Source organism: Somniosus microcephalus, chromosome 2, assembly GCF_052327205.1.
Source record: "Somniosus microcephalus isolate GS21.2 chromosome 2, FLI_Smic_1.0, whole genome shotgun sequence".
NCBI classification, from domain to species: Eukaryota; Metazoa; Chordata; class Chondrichthyes; order Squaliformes; family Somniosidae; genus Somniosus; species Somniosus microcephalus.
This window is the reverse complement of record NC_140988.1, coordinates 319,276,451-319,296,865: the sequence shown is the minus strand read 5'-3', so window position 1 is coordinate 319,296,865 and position 20,415 is coordinate 319,276,451. Positions and strand designations below refer to the sequence as shown.

The 20,415-nt window shown below is 44.8% G+C and overlaps 1 protein-coding gene across 2 annotated transcripts in view; it reads right to left on the bottom strand.

The window, feature by feature from the left end:
* Positions 1-209: 209 nt before the first annotated feature.
* Positions 210-20,415, bottom strand: part of ccbe1 (collagen and calcium binding EGF domains 1) — a 428,382-nt gene continuing 408,176 nt past the window's right edge. For both annotated transcript variants that reach the window (XM_085974219.1, XM_085974214.1), the window contains exons 6-11: positions 19,094-19,200; positions 9,386-9,509; positions 6,014-6,153; positions 4,698-4,733; positions 2,190-2,225; positions 210-812 (exon numbers count right to left, since the gene is read on the bottom strand). In XM_085974219.1, the coding sequence (XP_085830345.1) occupies positions 600-812; positions 2,190-2,225; positions 4,698-4,733; positions 6,014-6,153; positions 9,386-9,509; positions 19,094-19,200 (656 nt within the window). In that variant the 3' untranslated portion in view covers positions 210-599. The remainder of the gene's footprint in view (positions 813-2,189; positions 2,226-4,697; positions 4,734-6,013; positions 6,154-9,385; positions 9,510-19,093; positions 19,201-20,415) is intronic.

The window sequence follows — 20,415 nt, the reverse complement described above, 5'->3', positions numbered from 1 at the left end:
TGGTGTTTGAGGCCAGGAAACTGGACTCATTTAAGAAAGGTTTTCTTAAATGAATCCAATTAGGTACTCAATTAGATTGGAAGACAGTAGGATTAATATTCTGGGAGGATGAAATTAAATGGACAGAAGGACCTTTTTAAATCTCAACCTATCTTGTAATTTCTTCTGTTATGAACAATCTATTACCTATCATTACCTATTTATAAAGATTAAAAATGCAACGATTCCTAAATAGAGAAGGCCTGAACAAAACAGAAAATGTTATGAAAGGTTTGCTACAGAACCAAGATGCTATAATTGCTCGTATTAAGGAAGAATTTGCACAATTCCGTCTCCCACAGATCTGATCTGTTAAATGCAACTCCCAGTGCGAAAGAACATCTGCTCAAAATTTACCATTCTGAACTGGTATATTATGGAATTACCTTAAGACTCTAGAACTTATCTCAATTATTACATTTGATAAAAGTATTTCTTCGATACTGATAATGAAATAAAATTCTACAACAGCAGTGCAAAATTTATTACATCCTCACTGGTTCAATCTCTTCAACTGAGTCCCAATAGAAAAGAATTGCAATGCAGTTTTGAAAGCCATTTCACTTCCATGTTGATGTTCTCTTTGGGAGTTCCTGCGATGAACCTCTATGTCTGTAGTCTTCTCCTGATCCCCAATCGGGACTTTCATGGCTCTGGGGCTCCTCCCCAGTGGCGCGATTCCCACGGCCAAAAGCCTTCAGTTGGAGCTCTGCAATGTCATTTCTAATGTCTGCCAACATCAGAAGCAAAAAGTCAAAGGAGCCTGGTGGACCCTGCAACCAACAATTTCAAAATTAGTTCTGAATTTCAATCTAATTGCTGTTTGAATTTCGGTGAGTCGACAGTTTTGCAAATACTTTTAGAATAGCTGGTACAACCATTTTGTTTCACTATTTCTAAGAACACAAGAAAGCATAAGGAATGAGGAAAGGGCATTCAACCTGTAACACTTGTGAGTTTATTTTACTTTTTTGTCACATAAAATAACTTTGGCTTCCATGTTTCAGACTACTCTCATGGAGTGAAGGAACACCACCTTCTCAAGGGCAACTAGAGATGGTCAATAAATGCTGGCCTTGCTAGTGACAGCCATATCCCGTGAATGAATTAAAAAAAAAAATTGCAAGTGAAGACTGGGGACATAAAGGACACTGTGCTACCTCATGGGTATTGATACTAAGTTATTAAAGCACTTTAACACAACAAGGGAGAAATGGTTGCAAATGGTGGACATGCTTAATACAATGCATTCTTGGAAGGTATGGCTGGCTCCCCTTACCTTGCCCAACTGGTGTGGTCATTAAACTTTTTGCACATTAAGTGGCCATGAGTTGAATATTGACATTTATACTGCAAGCCCTGGTCATTTCCTTTCATCTATCTGTTGTACTCTTCTTGAGGCCTATTATGAGAGATCTATCCAATGTCCAGGGCTCAGCCTGATTATTCAAATGGAGCAGATTCCAGTAACTTTGCCAGAGTTGGTGCTTTTGCCTTCGGGATCAGGGACCTCCACCTCCCCACAATGCTGACGGTGATTGCACTGTCAAGGGAAGTCCAAGCTAACGTATTTACTGATCTTCCTTCGTGTTAGAATTGTGCTGCGTACAGTCAATGTACATACCAAGTACTTCCACTCTAATACAAAAGGAAATGTGAAAGTGCACTCCCTATTAACGGATCATAACTTATCATGAGTTGGCTCTCATAGCTACAAATGGAAACTAAGAAGCACTTTGGTGGCACTGATAGATGCAGGGTCATGTTCTCGCATATTTAAATAAATTAAATATTCTAAAAATATATGCAAGGTTAAGTTGAGTACTCTCATGCTTTCAGCAAGAAGCCATGCTTGAAAAACGTCCAGGGCAGAAATTGAGGCTACATAGTTGTAGCCCTATCTCCTTCGAGCACAGCTTCCCCTCTGGGAACATGGAAACTTTGAACTTTGTACTCCAGCTGACTTTCTGCATTTTAGTAATAAATTATATTAATAGAACTCTATAGGAGGTTGTCGCCTTTTATATATATATTATATACTAAAATGTGCACTTTTATGAGAAACATTTTAATTGTGCCTGCAATTTTCTTTTATTGTGTACACTTTTTAAGATCTACAGAACTATGCAAATTAAACATGTTTTACTTACAGGGGATCCCCTTGGTCCTGGAGCACCTCTCTCACCCTGTGATGGGACAGGACAATGATTATTACTGTCTTTGATTTTCCAACATCTATAACATTTGTGACCTTATTAAACAGAAAGGATAGGTTACATGAGATAAGCATGGAGATTGTTTTTCATTATTTCCCCCTCCTCGCCCTGAAGGCAGTGACTCAGGTTGGAATACAGTTCTAAATGTGTCAACAGCCCTACACTACCTCGCCCAATGGCTATTCTTTGTGCATGAGCCTAGGAAGGGGAAGAGATTGCTGGGGGGTCGGCCGATCGTGGGGTGGGAGAGGGTCGGGGAGTGGGTTAAATCGTTAAGAATATCAAACCTGACCCCAACCCGTCACGATCATGCCTACTTCCGGTTTAACCATGGCAGGTTTGGGGGCCTCTGGCTAACATGCTCTGGAGAGGCGGGCCTGTAATTATAATATTTAAATGAGCCTCTGTTCCTCAGATTTTGGGAGGTATTTGAATTTAGTGGCTGCGGGCTGGGATTCCCAGGGCTTGGGAAACCCCAGGGCTTGGGAAACCCCGCAGCTAAAGGGGGGCGAGAGCTGCCAGATCCAGCACTGCTTGTGGGCCAGGAGGAGCAGGAGTGTTCCCCTCCCCCGGCCCCTCAAGTAAATCTTCTGCTGCGATCACTCCCTCCCCATGATCGCCCCACCCCCATCTGCGGCCTTCTCCCACTGGCTTTCCCACTCGCCAGCCAGCCAGCCTGGCTGACGGGCAGGAAACGGGCATTATAAAATGCTAATGTGGTCCTGCTGTTAAATTCGGCAGGACTTCTGCATTCTCGACACTTCCAAGTTTCCTGGCTGCAAACACACGCCCCTGCTCCCTCCCCGCAAATATCGGGGCCTGCGTGTCAGCAGGCCATTTGACCATATAGGGCATCAAACCACTTCCTGACCCTATCCTCACCTGATGTCCCTATGCATGTACTTTTCAGCAGAGTTCGCTGAATAGTGAGACCCAACTTGATTTCTTACTTTTCAGTACGGAAGAAGGGTCCACACTGATATGTCAACGTATCTTTTCTTTCCACAGTTGCTGGCGGAACTGCTGAGTGTTTCCAGGATTTTCTGTTTTTGTTTCAAATTTCCAGCATATGCAGTATTTTGTTTTTTACTGATTTGTATCCCCCCTTCCTAGGCCAGGCTGCCTGCCCAGGCTGAGATGTACAGGCCAAAGATTCAACTTGGGATTCTTCTGGTCTGTACCATCTATTGACAAACCATGCACGATATTTATTCACCAATCCATCAAGGGAAAACAGATTTTAAACAAATTTTTACCCTGCATTTTCATGATTCAATCCACTCCTATGGCCACACATATTGCACAAATTCACTGGTAGGTGTATGAGAGAGGGAAAGTTCCCTTTCAATCCATATTCATTCTATTCTGATATTTCATCCCTCCCTGAGGAGAAGACCTCACATCTGTATAGCACCACTTTCAAAGTATTTAACTGATTGTGAAGTATTTTTGAGATTTCTCAGAGATGTGAGGAGACACCATGGGCCAGAAATCTGTGGCCCACTTGGCACTCTCCCGCCATAACTCCAGCGGGAGTCCCACGGAAAGGGCACAAATTAGGTTGTGTCCTGGATGCAATAGGGAGCGGGAGTTAAAAAAAGGAGCACCTATCAGATGGCAAACTTTTAATATTATCCTAAGAGTGCGATAGAAGTGCCAACAAAAGCCTCCTCACATACGGAAGCAACAGTCAAGTCTTGCTTAAGTAAAGAGTACATAAAGGAAATGTATTTTTATAGAATTATAGAATCATAGAACAGTTACAACACAGGAGGAGGCCATTTGGCCCATCGAGCCTGTGCCAGCTCTCTGCAAGAGCGCTTCAGCTAGTCGCACTCCCCTGCCCTTTCCCCATAGCTCTGCAATTTTTTTTCCTTCAGGTACTTATCCAATTCCCTTTTGAAAGCCATGATTGAATCTGCCTCCGCCACCCTTTCAAGCAGTGCATTCCAGATCATAACCACTGGAAGGCACTGCCTGAAAGGGTGGTGGAGGCAGATTCAATCGTTTTCAGATTTTACCACAGGGACAGGCCCTTTTATGAGGCTCTTTTTCAGTGCCTGTGACATGTGAAAGTCAATTTTACAAAACTGAGCTCCCAATGCAAAGTCTTGCCTGCCAGGAATGCATATTTGGCCATGCACTTCCTACCATTCTCTGTCCATAAATATACCTGTGATGCATTAAAGTAAGAAAGGACATGCATTTTTATAGTGCCTTTCATGTCCTCAGGATGTCCCAAAGTGCTTTATAGCCTGTTAAGTACTTTTTGATGTGTAGTGACTGTTGTAATATAGGAATCGGGGTGGCCATTAGACTTTGACCAGCATCTGGCCTTTGCCAATGAGTGTGGTGGAAGCTATGGTCATGTTAATAAAAAAAACAATCGTTTTAAGTCATTTTGGCATTGATGTTGTAAAACATGTGGGCTGCTGTGCATACCTTGGTACCATCTCTTCCAGGTGCTCCTGGCAGTCCCTAAAATAAATGCAGCAATCATTATCATCATAAAAAACCATAAAAGTAAGGTAATGACACCAGAGAATTAAACAATATCCAGTAGAGTGCAGGTCCACAATCCTTGGCACATATAAGAGAGAAAAGGGAATCTAATTGATACTATTTGAGACCTCTTTTGCCTACATAATTTGCAAACGCTCAGTTAAAACAATTCCTAATACATTCATCAGTTTTCCCCCTTTTTTGCCCTCTTCCCTTGTAAGGGCCGATACAAGTTTGTAGCTTGACTGACACCAGGTGCCCTCAAGGACCACATCCAAGTGGTCACTCTTCTTTTGTGAGCCAAGGCTATGATTGTGAATAGGTTATTTACTATGAAGGATGCTCTTGTCTTCATTCAACACTCACCCATGCACATTTTTCAGCAAGGGTCACTGGGCAACAATAAAAGGTAGACAGGGAGGAGATTTGTGAAGTTGGTCATGGTGAGGAAGTCAATAAGCACATGAGGAGATTCAGGTTCAGCTCTCATGGTTATTATTTCTTGTACTTGGCTGGATTAAGAACTCTTGTGGGGCCCTGGGCACCAAGAACATTCGGGACCCACTAGCAACGCCCACCACAACCCCTCCAATCCATTAAAAACAAATGTGTTAGTAAAAGGCACAAGAAAATAAGAATGTTTACACCCTGCATTGATAATAAAGCAAATCATATCACAATGAAACAGATCCAATGGTTGTATGCAGTTTTTCTGCCTTATGCTGGGTTTTACTGAAATCTCCACATTTGGCCAGGGCCTCTGGGCCACCCATAGTTTACCACCAGCTTTATTGGATTCTATTACACACCTTATCATAATGGGTTTGCACTCAGAACCTCTGGGTTGTTAATCAAGTAGCATAATCCCACACCACCCTACCGCTGCTCATTTCTAATTGATTGATTTCATAATAAAATTGGTAACCAAAAATACAATACAAAAACTTGGTGATCTAATAGAAACAGTAAATAAGACATGGAGATTTTGACATTATTTTAACTGTGTCACAGATAGTTTGCTGATGTAAAAAACTCAGAGGGTAACCTTCGACTTCAGTGGGGTCAAATAACTGGCACTATCAGATTTGCTCACCCGTTATACACCCCACCTGATCTTCTTGTTCAATGCTACCAATTTTTCACTTCCGCCAAAGTTGAACGTTACCTCAATAGTATTTGACATGCTTTGTTGTTTGTTAGCTAATTACGAGCAACATTTCAGGAAAATCATAGCGTTTCTAAAAACAGATACTGACCACTGCCCCTCTTCTTCCCTGTTTAATGAGAGATATGTCAGGTGAAGGGCCAATAGGTCCCATCATTCCTCTGGGTCCTGGTGGTCCTGGGGGTCCTGATTGTCCCTTTGGACCAGAGCTTCCTTTAGGACCAGGCAGACCTGTACAGTATCAGATAAGACAATGATAAGATTGTATGAATTTAGAATAATATTTCAAGAAAATGCTGTTGAAGGATCTTGGGCTAGAAATTCAGCTCCTTTCCACCTGCTGTTAGCGCCTCCAGGGGCGCTTACGGGGCGCAAGGAGCTTATCGCTTGGGGTGGGGGGGGAAAAATCGCCTCCCGAGAAATTCAGCGGGGCCTTGCTGAGGCGCTACGCGATAGTGCCGCGCCCCCGCCATTAGCGACCCGGGCTGCTGCGCCGCTGACGATGACGTCATCGCCGTGCACCGCAATCCCTTAGCGCCCCACCACAGCGCCATACTGCCTTGCCGTAGAAATTCGGCTACGTCCCGCGAGGCTGCCGCGGGCGATGTCAGCGCCAGCCTCGCGGGTTGCGAACTGGGCCGACCTCTGCTCGCGGGGAGGTGCGGCTGTGACCCGTGCCGTCATTTTCTTTTTTTGGTGGTGGGCCATGGCGTGGACCTGACCGCCATCGCTCTGCCAGGCACCGTGTCTCGGTGCCAGGTTGCTGCCATGGCACCACGCTGCCCTGGAGGCCCTGCAGGGTGCGCACCGGCCCTCCCCTTTAACTGAAGGGGAGGGACGCTGAAACGTGACAGCGCTCCGTGGAGCACTGCCGATCATGCCCAGACATCGCCTCAGTTACCGCTCCAACAGGAAGTGGATAACTTCACCAATCTTTTTCTCTTCACATATCTATAAAAGCTTTTACCGTCAGTTTTTATGTTGCCTGCAAGCTTACTCTCATATTCTATTTTCCCTTTCTTAATTAATCCCTTTGTCCTCCTTTGTTGAATCTTAAACTGCTCCCAATCCTCAGGATTATTGCTTTTTCTGGCCAATTTATATGTCCTCTCCTTGGATCTTATACTATCCCTAATTTCCCTTGTGCGCCAGTCGCTGAAGGTAAGCATGCAGGTGCAGCAGGCGGTTAAGAAGGCAAATGGTATGTTGGCCTTTGTAGCAAGAGGGTTCGAGTACAGGATCAAGGATGTCTTGCTACAGTTGTACAGGGCCTTGGTGAGACCGCACCTTGAGTATTGTGTGCAGTTTTGGTCGCCTTATCTGAGGAAGGACGTTCTTGCCATGGAAGGCGTGCAGCGAAGATTCACCAGGCTGATACCTGGGATGGCAGGAATGACGTATGAGGAGAGAGTGTGTCGATTGGGCTTATACTCACTGGAGTTTAGAAGATTGAGAGGGGATCTCATCGAAACCTATAAAATTCTGTCAGGCCTCGACAGACTAGATGCAGGAAGGATGTTTCTGATGGCCGTGGAGTCCAGAATCAGGGGTCATAGTTTAAGGATAAGGGGTAAGCCATTTAGGACTGAAATGAGGAGGAATTTCTTCACCCAGAGAGTGGTGAACCTGTGGAATTCTCTGCCACAGAGGGCGGTGGAGGCCAGTTCATTAAATATATTCAAGAAGGAGTTGGATATATTTCTTAAGGCTAAAGGGATCAAGGGATATGGGGAGAAGGCAGGGACAGGGTACTGAATTTGGATGATCAGCCATGATCTCATTGAATGGCGGAACAGGCTCGAAGGGCCGAATGGCCTACTCCTGCTCCTATCTTCTATGTTTCTATGTTTCTATGTTCTGCCTTCCACCCCCAATGACAATGAACCCACCCGCCAGTGAATAGAAATCATGGCCAAACCACATGGAGCAGAGAACAACCAACTCCCCATAGATGAAAAAGTATCCACTGTGACCACTGATTGTTCCCCACCCACCCACTTAGCAAACATTGCGACAAGTCACATCATCCCCATTGATCAGATATTACCCACATCCCAGCCCTCTCCACCTGCCTGCCTGAAGGAGAGAGGGCTTTGGGAGGTTCTCGCGAGAGGGAAGTGGGACAGGGCAGGCCTAAACTTCCCTTGGGTTTCCTGCTCCTCCTAGCCTCACAAGGAAAGTAAAAAAACTTACCATAAAAGGCCTCTTCTGATCTGGGTAGGGTTGAAATTTCCCTTTTTATTTCAGTATATCATCATGCTGAAGTGTGATGTGTTTCTTAACAGATTATGATACAGCCATAAATGTCTTGTTTGTGGATCTTTGTAGCTTAAAGTCAGCACATATGATCACATAAGGAGTTTTAGGGACAAGCAAAGGCCATTAGGCCCAATCAGCCTGTCCCTGCTTCAGAGATCAATCCCACTGACTTGTCTTTTCACTTTATATTCCTCAACCCTTTCTCTCGCCAGAAAGATGTCTAATTGACGTTTAAACCTAATTTATGCTGGCCCAGAAATTCGGATCCGAGGCTTCCCGTGGGTGCAAGCCCCCGACCTGCACTTACCTAGGGCGCCGGCCGTTGTGCTGTGGGCCCGCGTGGGATTCCGATCCTGGGCCTCCTCCAACTGCCGGCGCGCAGTGCTTGCGTATCCCAGGGGTGCAGTTTGTTCGAAACGTCCCCTGGGATCACGTGGGCCATGGAGAGCCAATGGTAGCAGGGAATCTGTATTCATAGATTTGACAGGAAGAGCTGTCAAATCTATGAATATAATTCAGCCCCAAAACATCATTAAAACTTCAAATAAATTTTTTAAAAATCACATTTTTAAAATAACTATAAATTACATAAAATAACTATTTTAAACAATAATTTAAATTTTTGAAAAAATTAGTTACAATTTCTAACGGGGCTAAAAATAAACTTACATTTCTTTAAAGTATTTAAAAATAATAAACCTGTGGAAAAAATGTTTAAATTTAACTTAATTCACCACTTACCTTGTTAAAAGCAGGCCTTGCGACTGCTTTTTACAAGCATAGCTCCTGGAGACTTACCCTCCCGGAGAAAGTTGCAAAAAACCCAGAAGTTCCAGGCATACGCGCTGCCTCTCCGACGCACGCATTCGACCTGTGAACCCCTTCCTTTAAGGGAACGGAAGTTCCGGTTTCCCGCGCATGCGCAGTGCATGCACGAAACCGGCACTTTCGTTGGGCCTACGCGTGAGTACCCAGTGCATACTCACCTGTGGGGACCCGAATTTCTGGCCCACTGTCTATTTCAATAGCCTTATCTGGTAATTTATTCCACACCTGCATTACCCTTTGAAAAAAATAATGTTGGTTGACTAACTTTCTTACTCCATACTTCCCAATTTTTAACTTGTTTTTCTGGTATTTGAACCCTTCATCATGGTGAACTGCAGGTTGCAATGTTGAGGGAACCATGAAGGTTATTTCTTACCTGAAGGCCCTGAAGGCCCAGGCTGTCCAATGAGTCCAGTATTGTAACTGTTAGCTGCAAATAACTTTTCACTGTTTGATCTTTGCTTACTAATATCAGCAACATTGTTGGGCAATAAAGTGATCTGAAAAAAGATGAAATTCAAGGTTACTTTAATCAGTAAATGAACCAGCTATTAATCTTGTATCCACACAGATGCTATGATTTAATAACTGGCTTTCAGCATAATAGAAATATTTTTTTTTCCAGTTTCCTCCTCTCCTGTCCTCACTGAGAAATGGCTGTAATGGTGCCAGCACCTCATTCAATAGGCTATTCTTCATGTGCGAGGCTGAAAAGTAGATAATGGTAGGCTACATCGGACAACACAGGGAACCATGGCTAAGTTTTTCCCCTCCCTAGTGCATTAGCACTGAGGCTAATTGTATCATTCCTACTGCCTGGTTAAGCTTAGATCAGCTAACTCAGCAACAAACTGGGAATCAAATCTGGGATCAACATTCCCATTAAGTTGCGCAGCCTCGTGGCCGCGCAGTGGTCTGGAGGTCTTCTTAGGCAGTCCCTCGGAACCGAGGATGACTTGCTTCCACACAAAAAATGAGTTCTCAGGTGACTGGTGAGTCCAATGCGGGACCTACAGTCTCTGTCACAGGTGGGGCAGACGGTGGTTGAAGGGGCGGGTGGGTGGGGTTCTTGGGTTGACGTGCGCTCCTTCCACTGTTTGCGCTTGGCTTCCAATTGCTCCCGGCGAAGAGACTTGTGGTGTTCGGCGCCTTCCTGGATGCATCTCCTCCACTTTGAGCGGCCTTGGGCCAGGGATTCCCAGGTGTCGGTGCGGATGTTGCACTTTTTCAAGGAGGCTTTGAGGGTGTCCTTGAAGCGTTTGGAGGTCTGCGCAGGCCACTCACTGGCTTGTACACGGGAAAAACCGCGCATGCAAAAAATTTGAATGGGCCGTCCAGCCAGTTAAAGGGGCCGCACAACAACAAAAAAATGATAGGGAACATTGCCTGAAAGTTAAGGCTCACGACTGTAAAGGGTGGGGTTGAGGGGTGATGACACCTTACCCTTGGTTGTGAGGTGATGACACCTTACCCTTGGTTGAGGGGTGATGACACCTTACCCTTGGTTGAGAGGTGATGACACCTTACCCTTGGTTGAGAGGTGATGACACCTTACCCTTGGTTGTGAGGTGATGACACCTTACCCTTGGTTGAGAGGTGATGACACCTTACCCTTGGTTGTGAGGTGATGACACCTTACCCTTGGTTGAGAGGTGATGACACCTTACCCTTGGTTGAGGGGTGATGACAACTTACCCTTGGTTGAGAGGTGATGACACCTTACCCTTGGTTGAGGGGTGATGACACCTTAACCTTGGTTGAGGGGTGATGACACCTTACCCTTGGTTGAGGGGTGAAGACACCTTACCCTTGGTTGAGAGGTGATGACACCTTACCCTTGGTTGAGGGGTGATGACACCTTACCCTTGGTTGAGGGGTGAAGACGCCTTACCCTTGGTTGAGAGGTGATGACACCTTACCCTTGGTTGAGGGGTGATGACACCTTACCCTTGGTTGAGGGGTGAAGACACCTTACCCTTGGTTGTGAGGTGATGACACCTTACCCTTGGGTGAGGGGTGATGACACCTTACCCTTGGTTGTGAGGTGATGACACCTTACCCTTGGTTGTGAGGTGATGACACCTTACCCTTGGTTGAGGGGTGATGACACCTTACCCTTGGTTGAGGGGTGATGATACCTTACCCTTGGTTGAGAGGTGATGACACCTTACCCTTGGTTGAGAGGTGATGACACCTTACCCTTGGTTGAGGGGTGATGACACCTTACCCTTGGTTGAGGGGTGATGACACCTTACCCTTGGTTGAGAGGTGATGACACCTTACCCTTGGTTGAGAGGTGATGACACCTTACCCTTGGTTGAGAGGTGATGACACCTTACCCTTGGTTGAGAGGTGATGACACCTTACCCTTGGTTGAGGGGTGATGACACCTTACCCTTGGTTGAGAGGCGATGACACCTTACCCTTGGTTGAGGGGTGATGACACCTTACCCTTGGTTGAGAGGCGATGACACCTTACCCTTGGTTGAGGGGCGATGACACCTTACCCTTGGTTGAGGGGCGATGACACCTTACCCTTGGTTGAGGGGCGATGACACCTTACCCTTGGTTGAGGGGTGATGACACCTTACCCTTGGTTGAGGGGTGATGACACCTTACCCTTGGTTGAGGGGTGATGACACCTTACCCTTGGTTGAGGGGTGATGACACCTTACCCTTGGTTGAGGGGTGATGACACCTTACCCTTGGTTGAGAGGTGATGACACCTTACCCTTGGTTGAGAGGTGATGACACCTTACCCTTGGTTGAGGGGTGATGACACCTTACCCTTGGTTGAGAGGTGATGACACCTTACCCTTGGTTGAGGGGTGATGACACCTTACCCTTGGTTGAGGGGTGATGACACCTTACCCGTAAATGAAGCCTCCCCGCCTGGCTATACCTTCCACCAATTGCCCCGCTCAGATTGCCATGGGGGTGGTGTGGCTCTCAGCACCAAATCACAAAGAAGGTCATAGACTTAGGTAGCAGTGGGGAAATTAAAAACCAGAGCGTGTCAGGAAGGGGCAGAAGGTATGGAGTAAAAGGTAAAGTAATAAAAAGGGCAAAAGCAGGAACTAAGTGTCACAAAACATCTTTGAAAGTTCTCTATCTGAATGCACATAGCATTCGTAACAAAATAGATGAGTTAATGGCACAAATAACTACATATGGGTATGATCTTGTGGCCATTACAGAAACATGGCTGCAGGATGACAATGTCTGGGAATTAAACATACCAGGTTATTTAACGATCAGGAAGGACAGGCAGGAAGGAAGGGGAGGTGGGGTGGCTATGTTAATAAAGGAAGGAATCACTGTAATACAGAGAAATGATATTGGGTCAAAAGATCAGAATAATGAAACAGTTTGGGTGGAGGTAAGGAATAATAAGGGGAAAAAACACTAGTGGGCGTAGTCTATAGGCCTCGAACAGTTGCAACTCTGTTGGACGGAGTACCAATCAGGAAATAGTTGAGGCTTGTAATAAGGGAACATCTATAATTATGGGGGATTTTAACTATCATATTAATTGGACAAATCAAATTGGGCAGGGCTGCCTTGAGGATGAGTTCATTGAGTGTATTAGGGATGGGTTTCTTGAGCAGTATGTAACTGAACCGACCAGGGGGCAAGCAACCTTAGATCTGGTCCTGTGTAACGAGACAGGATTAATTAAAAATGTCCTAGTAAAGGATCCCCTTGGAATGAGTGACCATAACATGGTTGAATTCCATATTCAATTAGAGGGTGAGAAGGTTGGATCTCAAACAAGCGTGCTAAGCTTGAATAAAGGAGACTATGAAGGTATGAGAGCGGAATTGAGTAGAGTGGACTGGGAAAATAGATTAAAGGGTAAGACGATACATGATCAGTGGTGTACATTTAAGGAGTTATTTTACAACTTCCAAAAAATATATATTCCACTGAGAAGAAAAGGGTGTAAAAGAAAAGACAGCCATCCGTGGCTAAGTAAAGAAATTAAGGATAGTATTCGACTAAAAACAAGGGCATATAAGGTAGCCAAATCTAGTGGGAGGATAGAGGATTGGGAAAACTTTAAAAGACAGCAAAAAATAACAACAAGATTGATTAAGAAAGGGAAGATAGATTATGAAAGTAAATTAGCAAAAAATATAAAAACAGATAGTAAGAGTTTTTATAGTTATATAAAAAGAAAAAGGGTGGCTAAAGTAAATGTTGGTCCCTTAGAGGATGAGACCAGGAAATTAATGGTGGGAAATATGGAGATGGCAAAAACACTGAATGAATATTTTATATCAGTCTTTACAGTAGAAGACACTAAGAATATCCCAACACTGGACAAACAGGGGGCTAAAGGGGGGGGGGGAGGAGCTAAACACGATCAAAATCACTAAGGAAGTGGTACCCGGTAAAATAATGGGACTCAAGGCGAATAAATCACCTGGACCTGATGGCTTCCATCCTAGGGTCTTGAGGGAAGTGGCGGTAGGGATTGTGGATGCATTGGTAATAATTTTCCAAAACTCCCTGGACTCGGCAAAGGTCCTGGCAGACTGGAAAACTGCTAATGCAACACCCTTATTTAAAAAGGGCAGTAGACAGAAGGCTGGAAACTATAGACCGGTTAGCCTAACATCTGTGGTAGGTAAAATTTTGGAGTCCATTATTAAGGAGACAGTAACAGGACATTTGGATAATCATAATTTAATAGGACAAAGTCAGCATGGTTTTATGAAGGGGAAGTCATGTTTGACAAATTTGCTGGAGTTCTTTGAGGAAGTAACATATACGGTGGATAAAGGGGAACCAGTGGACGTAGTATATTTAGACTTCCAAAAGGCATTTGACAAGATGCCACACAAAAGATTATTGCTTAAGATAAAAAATCACGGGATTGGGGGTAATATTCTGGCATGGATAGAGGATTGGCTATCTAACAGAAGGCAGAGAGTTGGGATAAATGGTTCATTCTCAGACTGGCAATCAGTAACTAGTGGTGTTCCGCAGGGGTCAGTGCTGGGTCCCCAACTCTTTACAATCTATATTAACGATTTGGAGGAGGGGACCGAGTGTAACATATCAAAGTTTGCAGATGATACTAAGATGGGAGGGAAAGTAGTGAGTGAGGAGGACATAAAAAACCTGCAAGGGGACATAGACAGGCTAAGTAAGTGGGCAGAGATTTGGCAGATGGAATACAATACTGGAAAGTGTGAGGTTATGCACTTTGGCAGGAAAAATCGTAGAGCAAGTTATTATCTTAATGGCAAGAAACTGGAAAGTACTGAAGTACAAAGGGATCTGGGGGTCCTGGTGCACGAAACTCAAAAGGTTAGTATGCAGGTGCAGCAAGTGATTAAGAAGGCCAATGGAATGTTGGCTTTCATTGCTAGGGGGATAGAATATAAAAATAGGGAGGTATTGCTTCAGTTGTACAAGGTATTGGTGAGACCGTACCTGGAATATTGCGTACAGTTTTGTTGTCCATACTTAAGAAAGGACATACTTGCTCTTGAGTCAGTACAAAGAAGGTTCACTCGGTTAATCCCGGGGATGAGGGGATGGACATATGAGGAGAGGTTGAGTAGATTGGGACTCTACTCATTGGAGTTCAGAAGAATGAGAGGCGATCTTATTGAAACATATAAGATTGTGAAGGGGTTGGATCGGGTGGATGCGGGGAAGATGTTCCCGATGATGGGTGAAACTAGAATTAGGGGGCATAGTCTTAGAATAAGGGGCTGCTCTTTCAAAACTGAGATGAGGAGGAACTACTTCACTCAGAGGGTGGTAGGTCCATGGAATATGCTGCCCCAAAAAGCTGTAGAAGCTACATCATTACATAAATTTAAAACAGAAATAGACAGTTTCCTAGAAGTAAAGGGAATTAAGGGTTACGGGGAGCGGGCAGGAATTTGGACATGAGTCTAGGTTCGGATCAGTCATGGCCCTGTGGGTAGCGGAGCGGGCCCAGGGGCCGTGTAGCCTGATCCTGCTCCTATTTCATGTGTCTAATTCTGTTAGATTCAGGAGATGGTTCTGTGATAGTGGATTGGCGGTTAGGATCAGCTCAGCCATGATCTTATTGAATGGCGGAGCAGGCTCGAGGGGCCGATTGGCCTACTCCTGCTCCCATTTCTTATGTTCTTATGTTCTTATGTACACCTTGGTCTGTTCCCCTACTCCTCCGGCACTTTCTTCTCCGTTGAGCATCTCACCTTATTCCACCCCTCTCACCTCTCACTAACACCCACCAAAGTCCATAAAAATTTTATTACTGAGATATCTTCACTGCTTTCCTCCCTCAGCATCTATTGGTGATTTCAACCTCCATCTCAATTCATCATGCTCTCTCTCCTCTGCGTTCACTAGCCTCCTATTCTCCCTTAATCTCTCCCTCCATGTAAACTCCTCAACCCATATTTACAGCCACCCCCTTGACCTTGCCATCTCTCGTGTCCTCGCTTCTCCCATCGTGTCAATCGCAGATAAGGCCATCTCTGACCACTTCCTCGTGCTCTCCACCCGCATCCCCCTTCCACTCCCGCCCAACTCTACTTCCTTCGGTATCCGCCCCTGGAAAAAACTCTCTCCCAACTTTCTTACAACTGCACTTATGAAATCCCAACAGTCCAGCCTTTGGCCCTCCATTCACCACAGCATTTCTGCAGCTACCGATCTGATCAACCACACCCTGACCACCACCTTTAATGCCCAAGTCCCTATTAAAACGATTACTCTCTCTCACCCTGGCCGTTCCCCCTGGTATGGCCCTCATCTTCACTCCCTTAAGTCCAAAGGAAGCAGACTTGAATGGATATGGTGGACAACTGGTTTAGCCATTCACCGCCAGATCTGGCTGGACCACATAAAGAATTATCGGCTCCTGCTTTTGTCTCCCAAAACTGCTCACTATTCCAGAATCATTCTGAAATGCAAAGATAAACCCCAGCTTCTATTCTCCACTACTAACCGTCTTCTTAAATCCCTCTCCCCTGTCTACTCCACCCTCACCTCCGAAAACAAGTGTGAGGAGCTCATGGACTTCTTTGTCTCTCTGCCTCTACCACTTCCCTTCCTTCCCAAGCCCACTGGGCTAAATTTCCTCTAAGGCTGCCCCTGCACTAGTCTTGAACTCACATCTTTCTCTCTGATCTCCCCTCATGACCTCTCCGTGCTCATCTTGTCCATGAGAACCACTTCCTGCTCCCTTGACCCTATTCCCACCAAACTGCTGACCACCCAAATTCCTTTTCTGGCTCCCATATTAGCTGACATTGTTAACGGTTCTCTCTCCTCAGGTACTGTCCCTCTCTCCCTCAAATCTGCCGTCATCACCCCTCCCCTCAAAAAAAACCCTTGGCCCCTCCGTTCTGGCAAACTACTGCACCATCTCAAACTCCCTTTCCTCTCCAACATCCTTGAACATGTTGTCACCTCCCAAATCCGTGCCCATCTATCCCGCAATTCCATGTTTGAATCCCTCCAATCAGGTTTCCGCCCCTGCCACAGTACCAAAATGGTTCTCATCAAAGTCACAAATGACATCCTTTGTGACTGTGACAAATGTAAACTATCCCTCCTCGTCCTTCTTGACTTGTCTGCAGCCTTTGACACGGTTGACCACTCCATCCTTCTCCAAAGCCTCTCCACCGTCGTCCAGCTGGGTGAGACTGCACTTGCCTGGTTCCATTCTTATCTATCTAATCATAGCCAGAGAATCACCTGCAATGGCTTCTCTTCCCACTCCCACAACGTTACCTCTGGTGTCCCCCAAGGATCTATTCTTGGCCCCCTCCTATTTCTCATCTACATGCTGCCTCTTGGCGACATCATCCGAAAACACAGTGTCAGTTTCCACATGTACGCTGATGACATCCAGCTCTACCTCACCACCACTTCTCTCGACCCTTCCACGGTCTCTAAATTGTCAGACTGCTTGTACAACATCCAATTCTGGATGAGTAGAAATTTTCTTCAATTAAATATTGGGAAGATCGAACCCAATGTTTTCAGTCTCCGCCACAAAATCTGTTTCCGAGCCATTGACTCTATCCCTCTCCCTAACATCTGTCTGAGGCTGAACCACACTGTTTGCAACCTTGGTGTCATAGTTGGCCCTGAAACGAGTTTCCGACCTCATATCTGTGGCATAACTAAGACTGCACAATGCACTCCTGGCTGGCCTCCCACATTCTACCCTACATAAACTTGAGGTCATCCAAAGCTCGGCTGTGCATGTCCTAACTCACACCAAATCCCGTTCACCCATCACCCCTGTGCTCGCTGACCTACATTGGCTCCCGGTTAAGCAACGCCTCGATTTCAGAATCCTCATCCTTGTTTTCAAATCCCTCCATGGCCTCGCACCCTCCCTATCTCTGTAATCTCCTTCAGCCCCACAAACCCCCAAGATATCTGCGCTCCTCTAATTCTGCCCTCTTGAGCATCCCTGATTATAATCACTCAACCATTGGTGGCCGTGCCTTCTGTTGCCTAGGCCCTAACCTAAGGAATTCCTAAACCTCTCCGCCTCCCTACCTCTCTTTCCTCCTTTAAGAACATAAGAAATAGGAGCAGGAGTAGGCCATTTGGCCCCTCAAGCCATTCAATAAGATCATGGCTGATCTTCTACCTCAACTCCACTTTCCTGCACTATCCCCATATCCCTTGATTTCCTTAATATCCAAAACGCTCCTTAAAACTTACCTTTTTGACAAAGCTTTTGGTCACCTGCCCTAATTTCTCCTTATGTGGCTCGGTGTCAAATTTTTTGTCTTTTAATACTCCTGTGAAGCACCTTGGGATGTTTTCCTATGCTAAGGACGCTATATAAATACAAGTTGTTGTTGTTTGGTATGTACACATACTGAGTCACCGGAGGAGTTTCATACACATTTTGAAATACTAAGTGTTGCAATATCTAATAATTCGTATTCGTGTTCAACTGAAGATCAGTTTTGACATGAAACAAACCTTGAACTTAATGCACTAAGTATTTGGAATATCATTGCTGCAGGGCAAACAATAAGCTCTTCTCCTGGCTCAAGAGAGTTGGGACCTGCTGGCAACATGTAAAGGCCTAAACAGGTAATTTTTTAACTTTCCTTTGTGGGACCGCACAGTTCTTCATTCAATTTTACAATTAAAAAAACTGTTCTCAACAATTTTAACACCAACGCATTTAGTTGACTCTGGCACTGAGACTGGTCAAAACAGTATTAAAAGTGTGCTGGTCCTACCATTTTTATTGGCCCAGAAATTCGGGTCCCAACGCGTGAGTACGCACGGGGTACTCACGTGTAGGCCCAACAAAAGTGCCAGTTTTGTGCATGCACTGCGCATGCACGGGAAACCGGCACTTCTGTTCCCCTGAAAGAAGGGGTTCATGGTCGAACGCGTGCGCCGGAGAGGCAGCGTGTGCGCATGGAACTTACGTTTTTTTTGCAGGTTTCTCCGGGAGGGTAAGTCTCCAGCAGTTACACTTTTAAAAAGCAGGCGCAAGGCCTGCTTTTAACAAGGTAAGTGGTGAATTAATTAAAATTAAAACATTTTTTCCACAGGTTTATTATTTTTAAATATTTTAAAGAAAGGTAAGTTTATTTTTAGCCCTGTAATTAATTTTTTCAAAAATTTAAATTATTGTTTAAAATAGTTATTTCATGTAATTTATAGTTATTTTAAAAATGGGATGTTTTTTAAAAAATGTATTTGAAGTTTTAGTGATGTTTTGGGGTTTGACAGCTCTTCCTGTCACACTTATGAATGAAGCATTCCCTGCTACCATTGGCTCACCATGGCCCACGTGATCCCAGGGGACACATCGAACAAACTGCGCCCCTGGGATACGCAAGCACTGCGCGCCGGCAGTTGGAGGAGGCCCAGGATCGGAATCCCACGCGGGCCCGCAGCTCAACGGCCGGCGCGCAAGGTAAGTGCAGGTCAGGGGCTTGCACGCAGGAAGCCCCCGACCCAAATTTCTGGGCCAATTGAGTAAATTTAATTATCTATATAACAATGCACCTAACATTCAGCAATATTTACCATTAGAACTAAGCGCTTTGAGGAAAAACATTTTTATTTCAAGTAATCTCTTTACCTTCTGCTTTAGCTGTAGTACTGTTTGTTTCATCTGTTGGAAATCTTCACATGTTGTGGAACAGGTGCCAGCTTTCATCACAGTGTCAGATTTTATAAACTGGCCTGCTACAATTAAAAAGTCAAAACATCTAGTTAATTGAAGAAGATGCAATTTTCCCATATTGGCATTAGCTATATTTAATCTTTAGACTGCCAATAGATCCTACAAAACTATTGTCTCCCCAGCTGATCAACTTTGTTTACTTTCAGTTCTTGTATGTGATGCTGAAAATAATGCTACCATGGTAATAATGCTACCATGGTAATAAAGCTATGTAAACAGCTGGAGTAGTCTTGCTACTGACTGCAGGATTTCCACAGTTTTGAGATTCTAGGAAACATTGGGGTAGATCTTGGATGTGCGATGGTGTAAACTGAGTGATAGCGAGTCAGCAGCCATTGTACATCGCTCCCAAATTTTACATTAATGGAGGTAAAAATCGGGAGCGATGTAAAACGGGCTGCCGATTCACTATCACCTGTTTTACACGACCGCACAGTCAAGATGTACCCCAATGAGAGTGTGAGAACGTGTGGTCAGTGTTGATTTGAACATGTTGAGAATGCAGGGCGGAGGAGTGCATGGGATGGTATATTTGGAACTTTAGAACAACAAAACAGGAAGGGTCCATAGAATTACACAGAATTTACAGCACAGAAACAGGCAATTTGGTCTGGTCTATGCTGCTGTTTATGCTCCACACGAAGTCTCCTCTCACCCTACATATCCTTCTGTTCCTTTCTCCCTCATGTAGTTATGTTCCCCTTAAATGCATCTATGCTATTTACCGCAACTACTCCATGTGGTAGCAAGTTCCATATTCTAACCATTCTCTGGGTAAAGAGGTTTCTCCTGAATTGCTTATATAGAAAACAATAGATGAACAGTAACCATAGTAGTATTGATTATATATAAAAAAATGATGGAGAGAAGAGGGAGACTAGAGGTGCATGAAGAATTGTTTATCAAATGACAAGCTTTTTCTTGTACCTTGTCTGGGAATGGGGGGGTGTTGCTTAAATAGCCTGGGAACCAGGAATTACAGAGAGCTAGGAGTTGTTGCGAGCACAAGAAATATTTGGCACAAAGACAGAAAACAAGCTTCTTAGTAACAGCTTTAGCGATGCAATGATGTGGGGTTTGAGAGCAAGGCCTAGGTTTTCCAATTATAATGTAAATGGATGGTGACCCATCCATTTTAATGGGTTACCATCATCATTAAGACTGGAAAGCTCAGACCTAAATCTCAACTGTTTTGCAGAACACAAAACCCTGTCTTG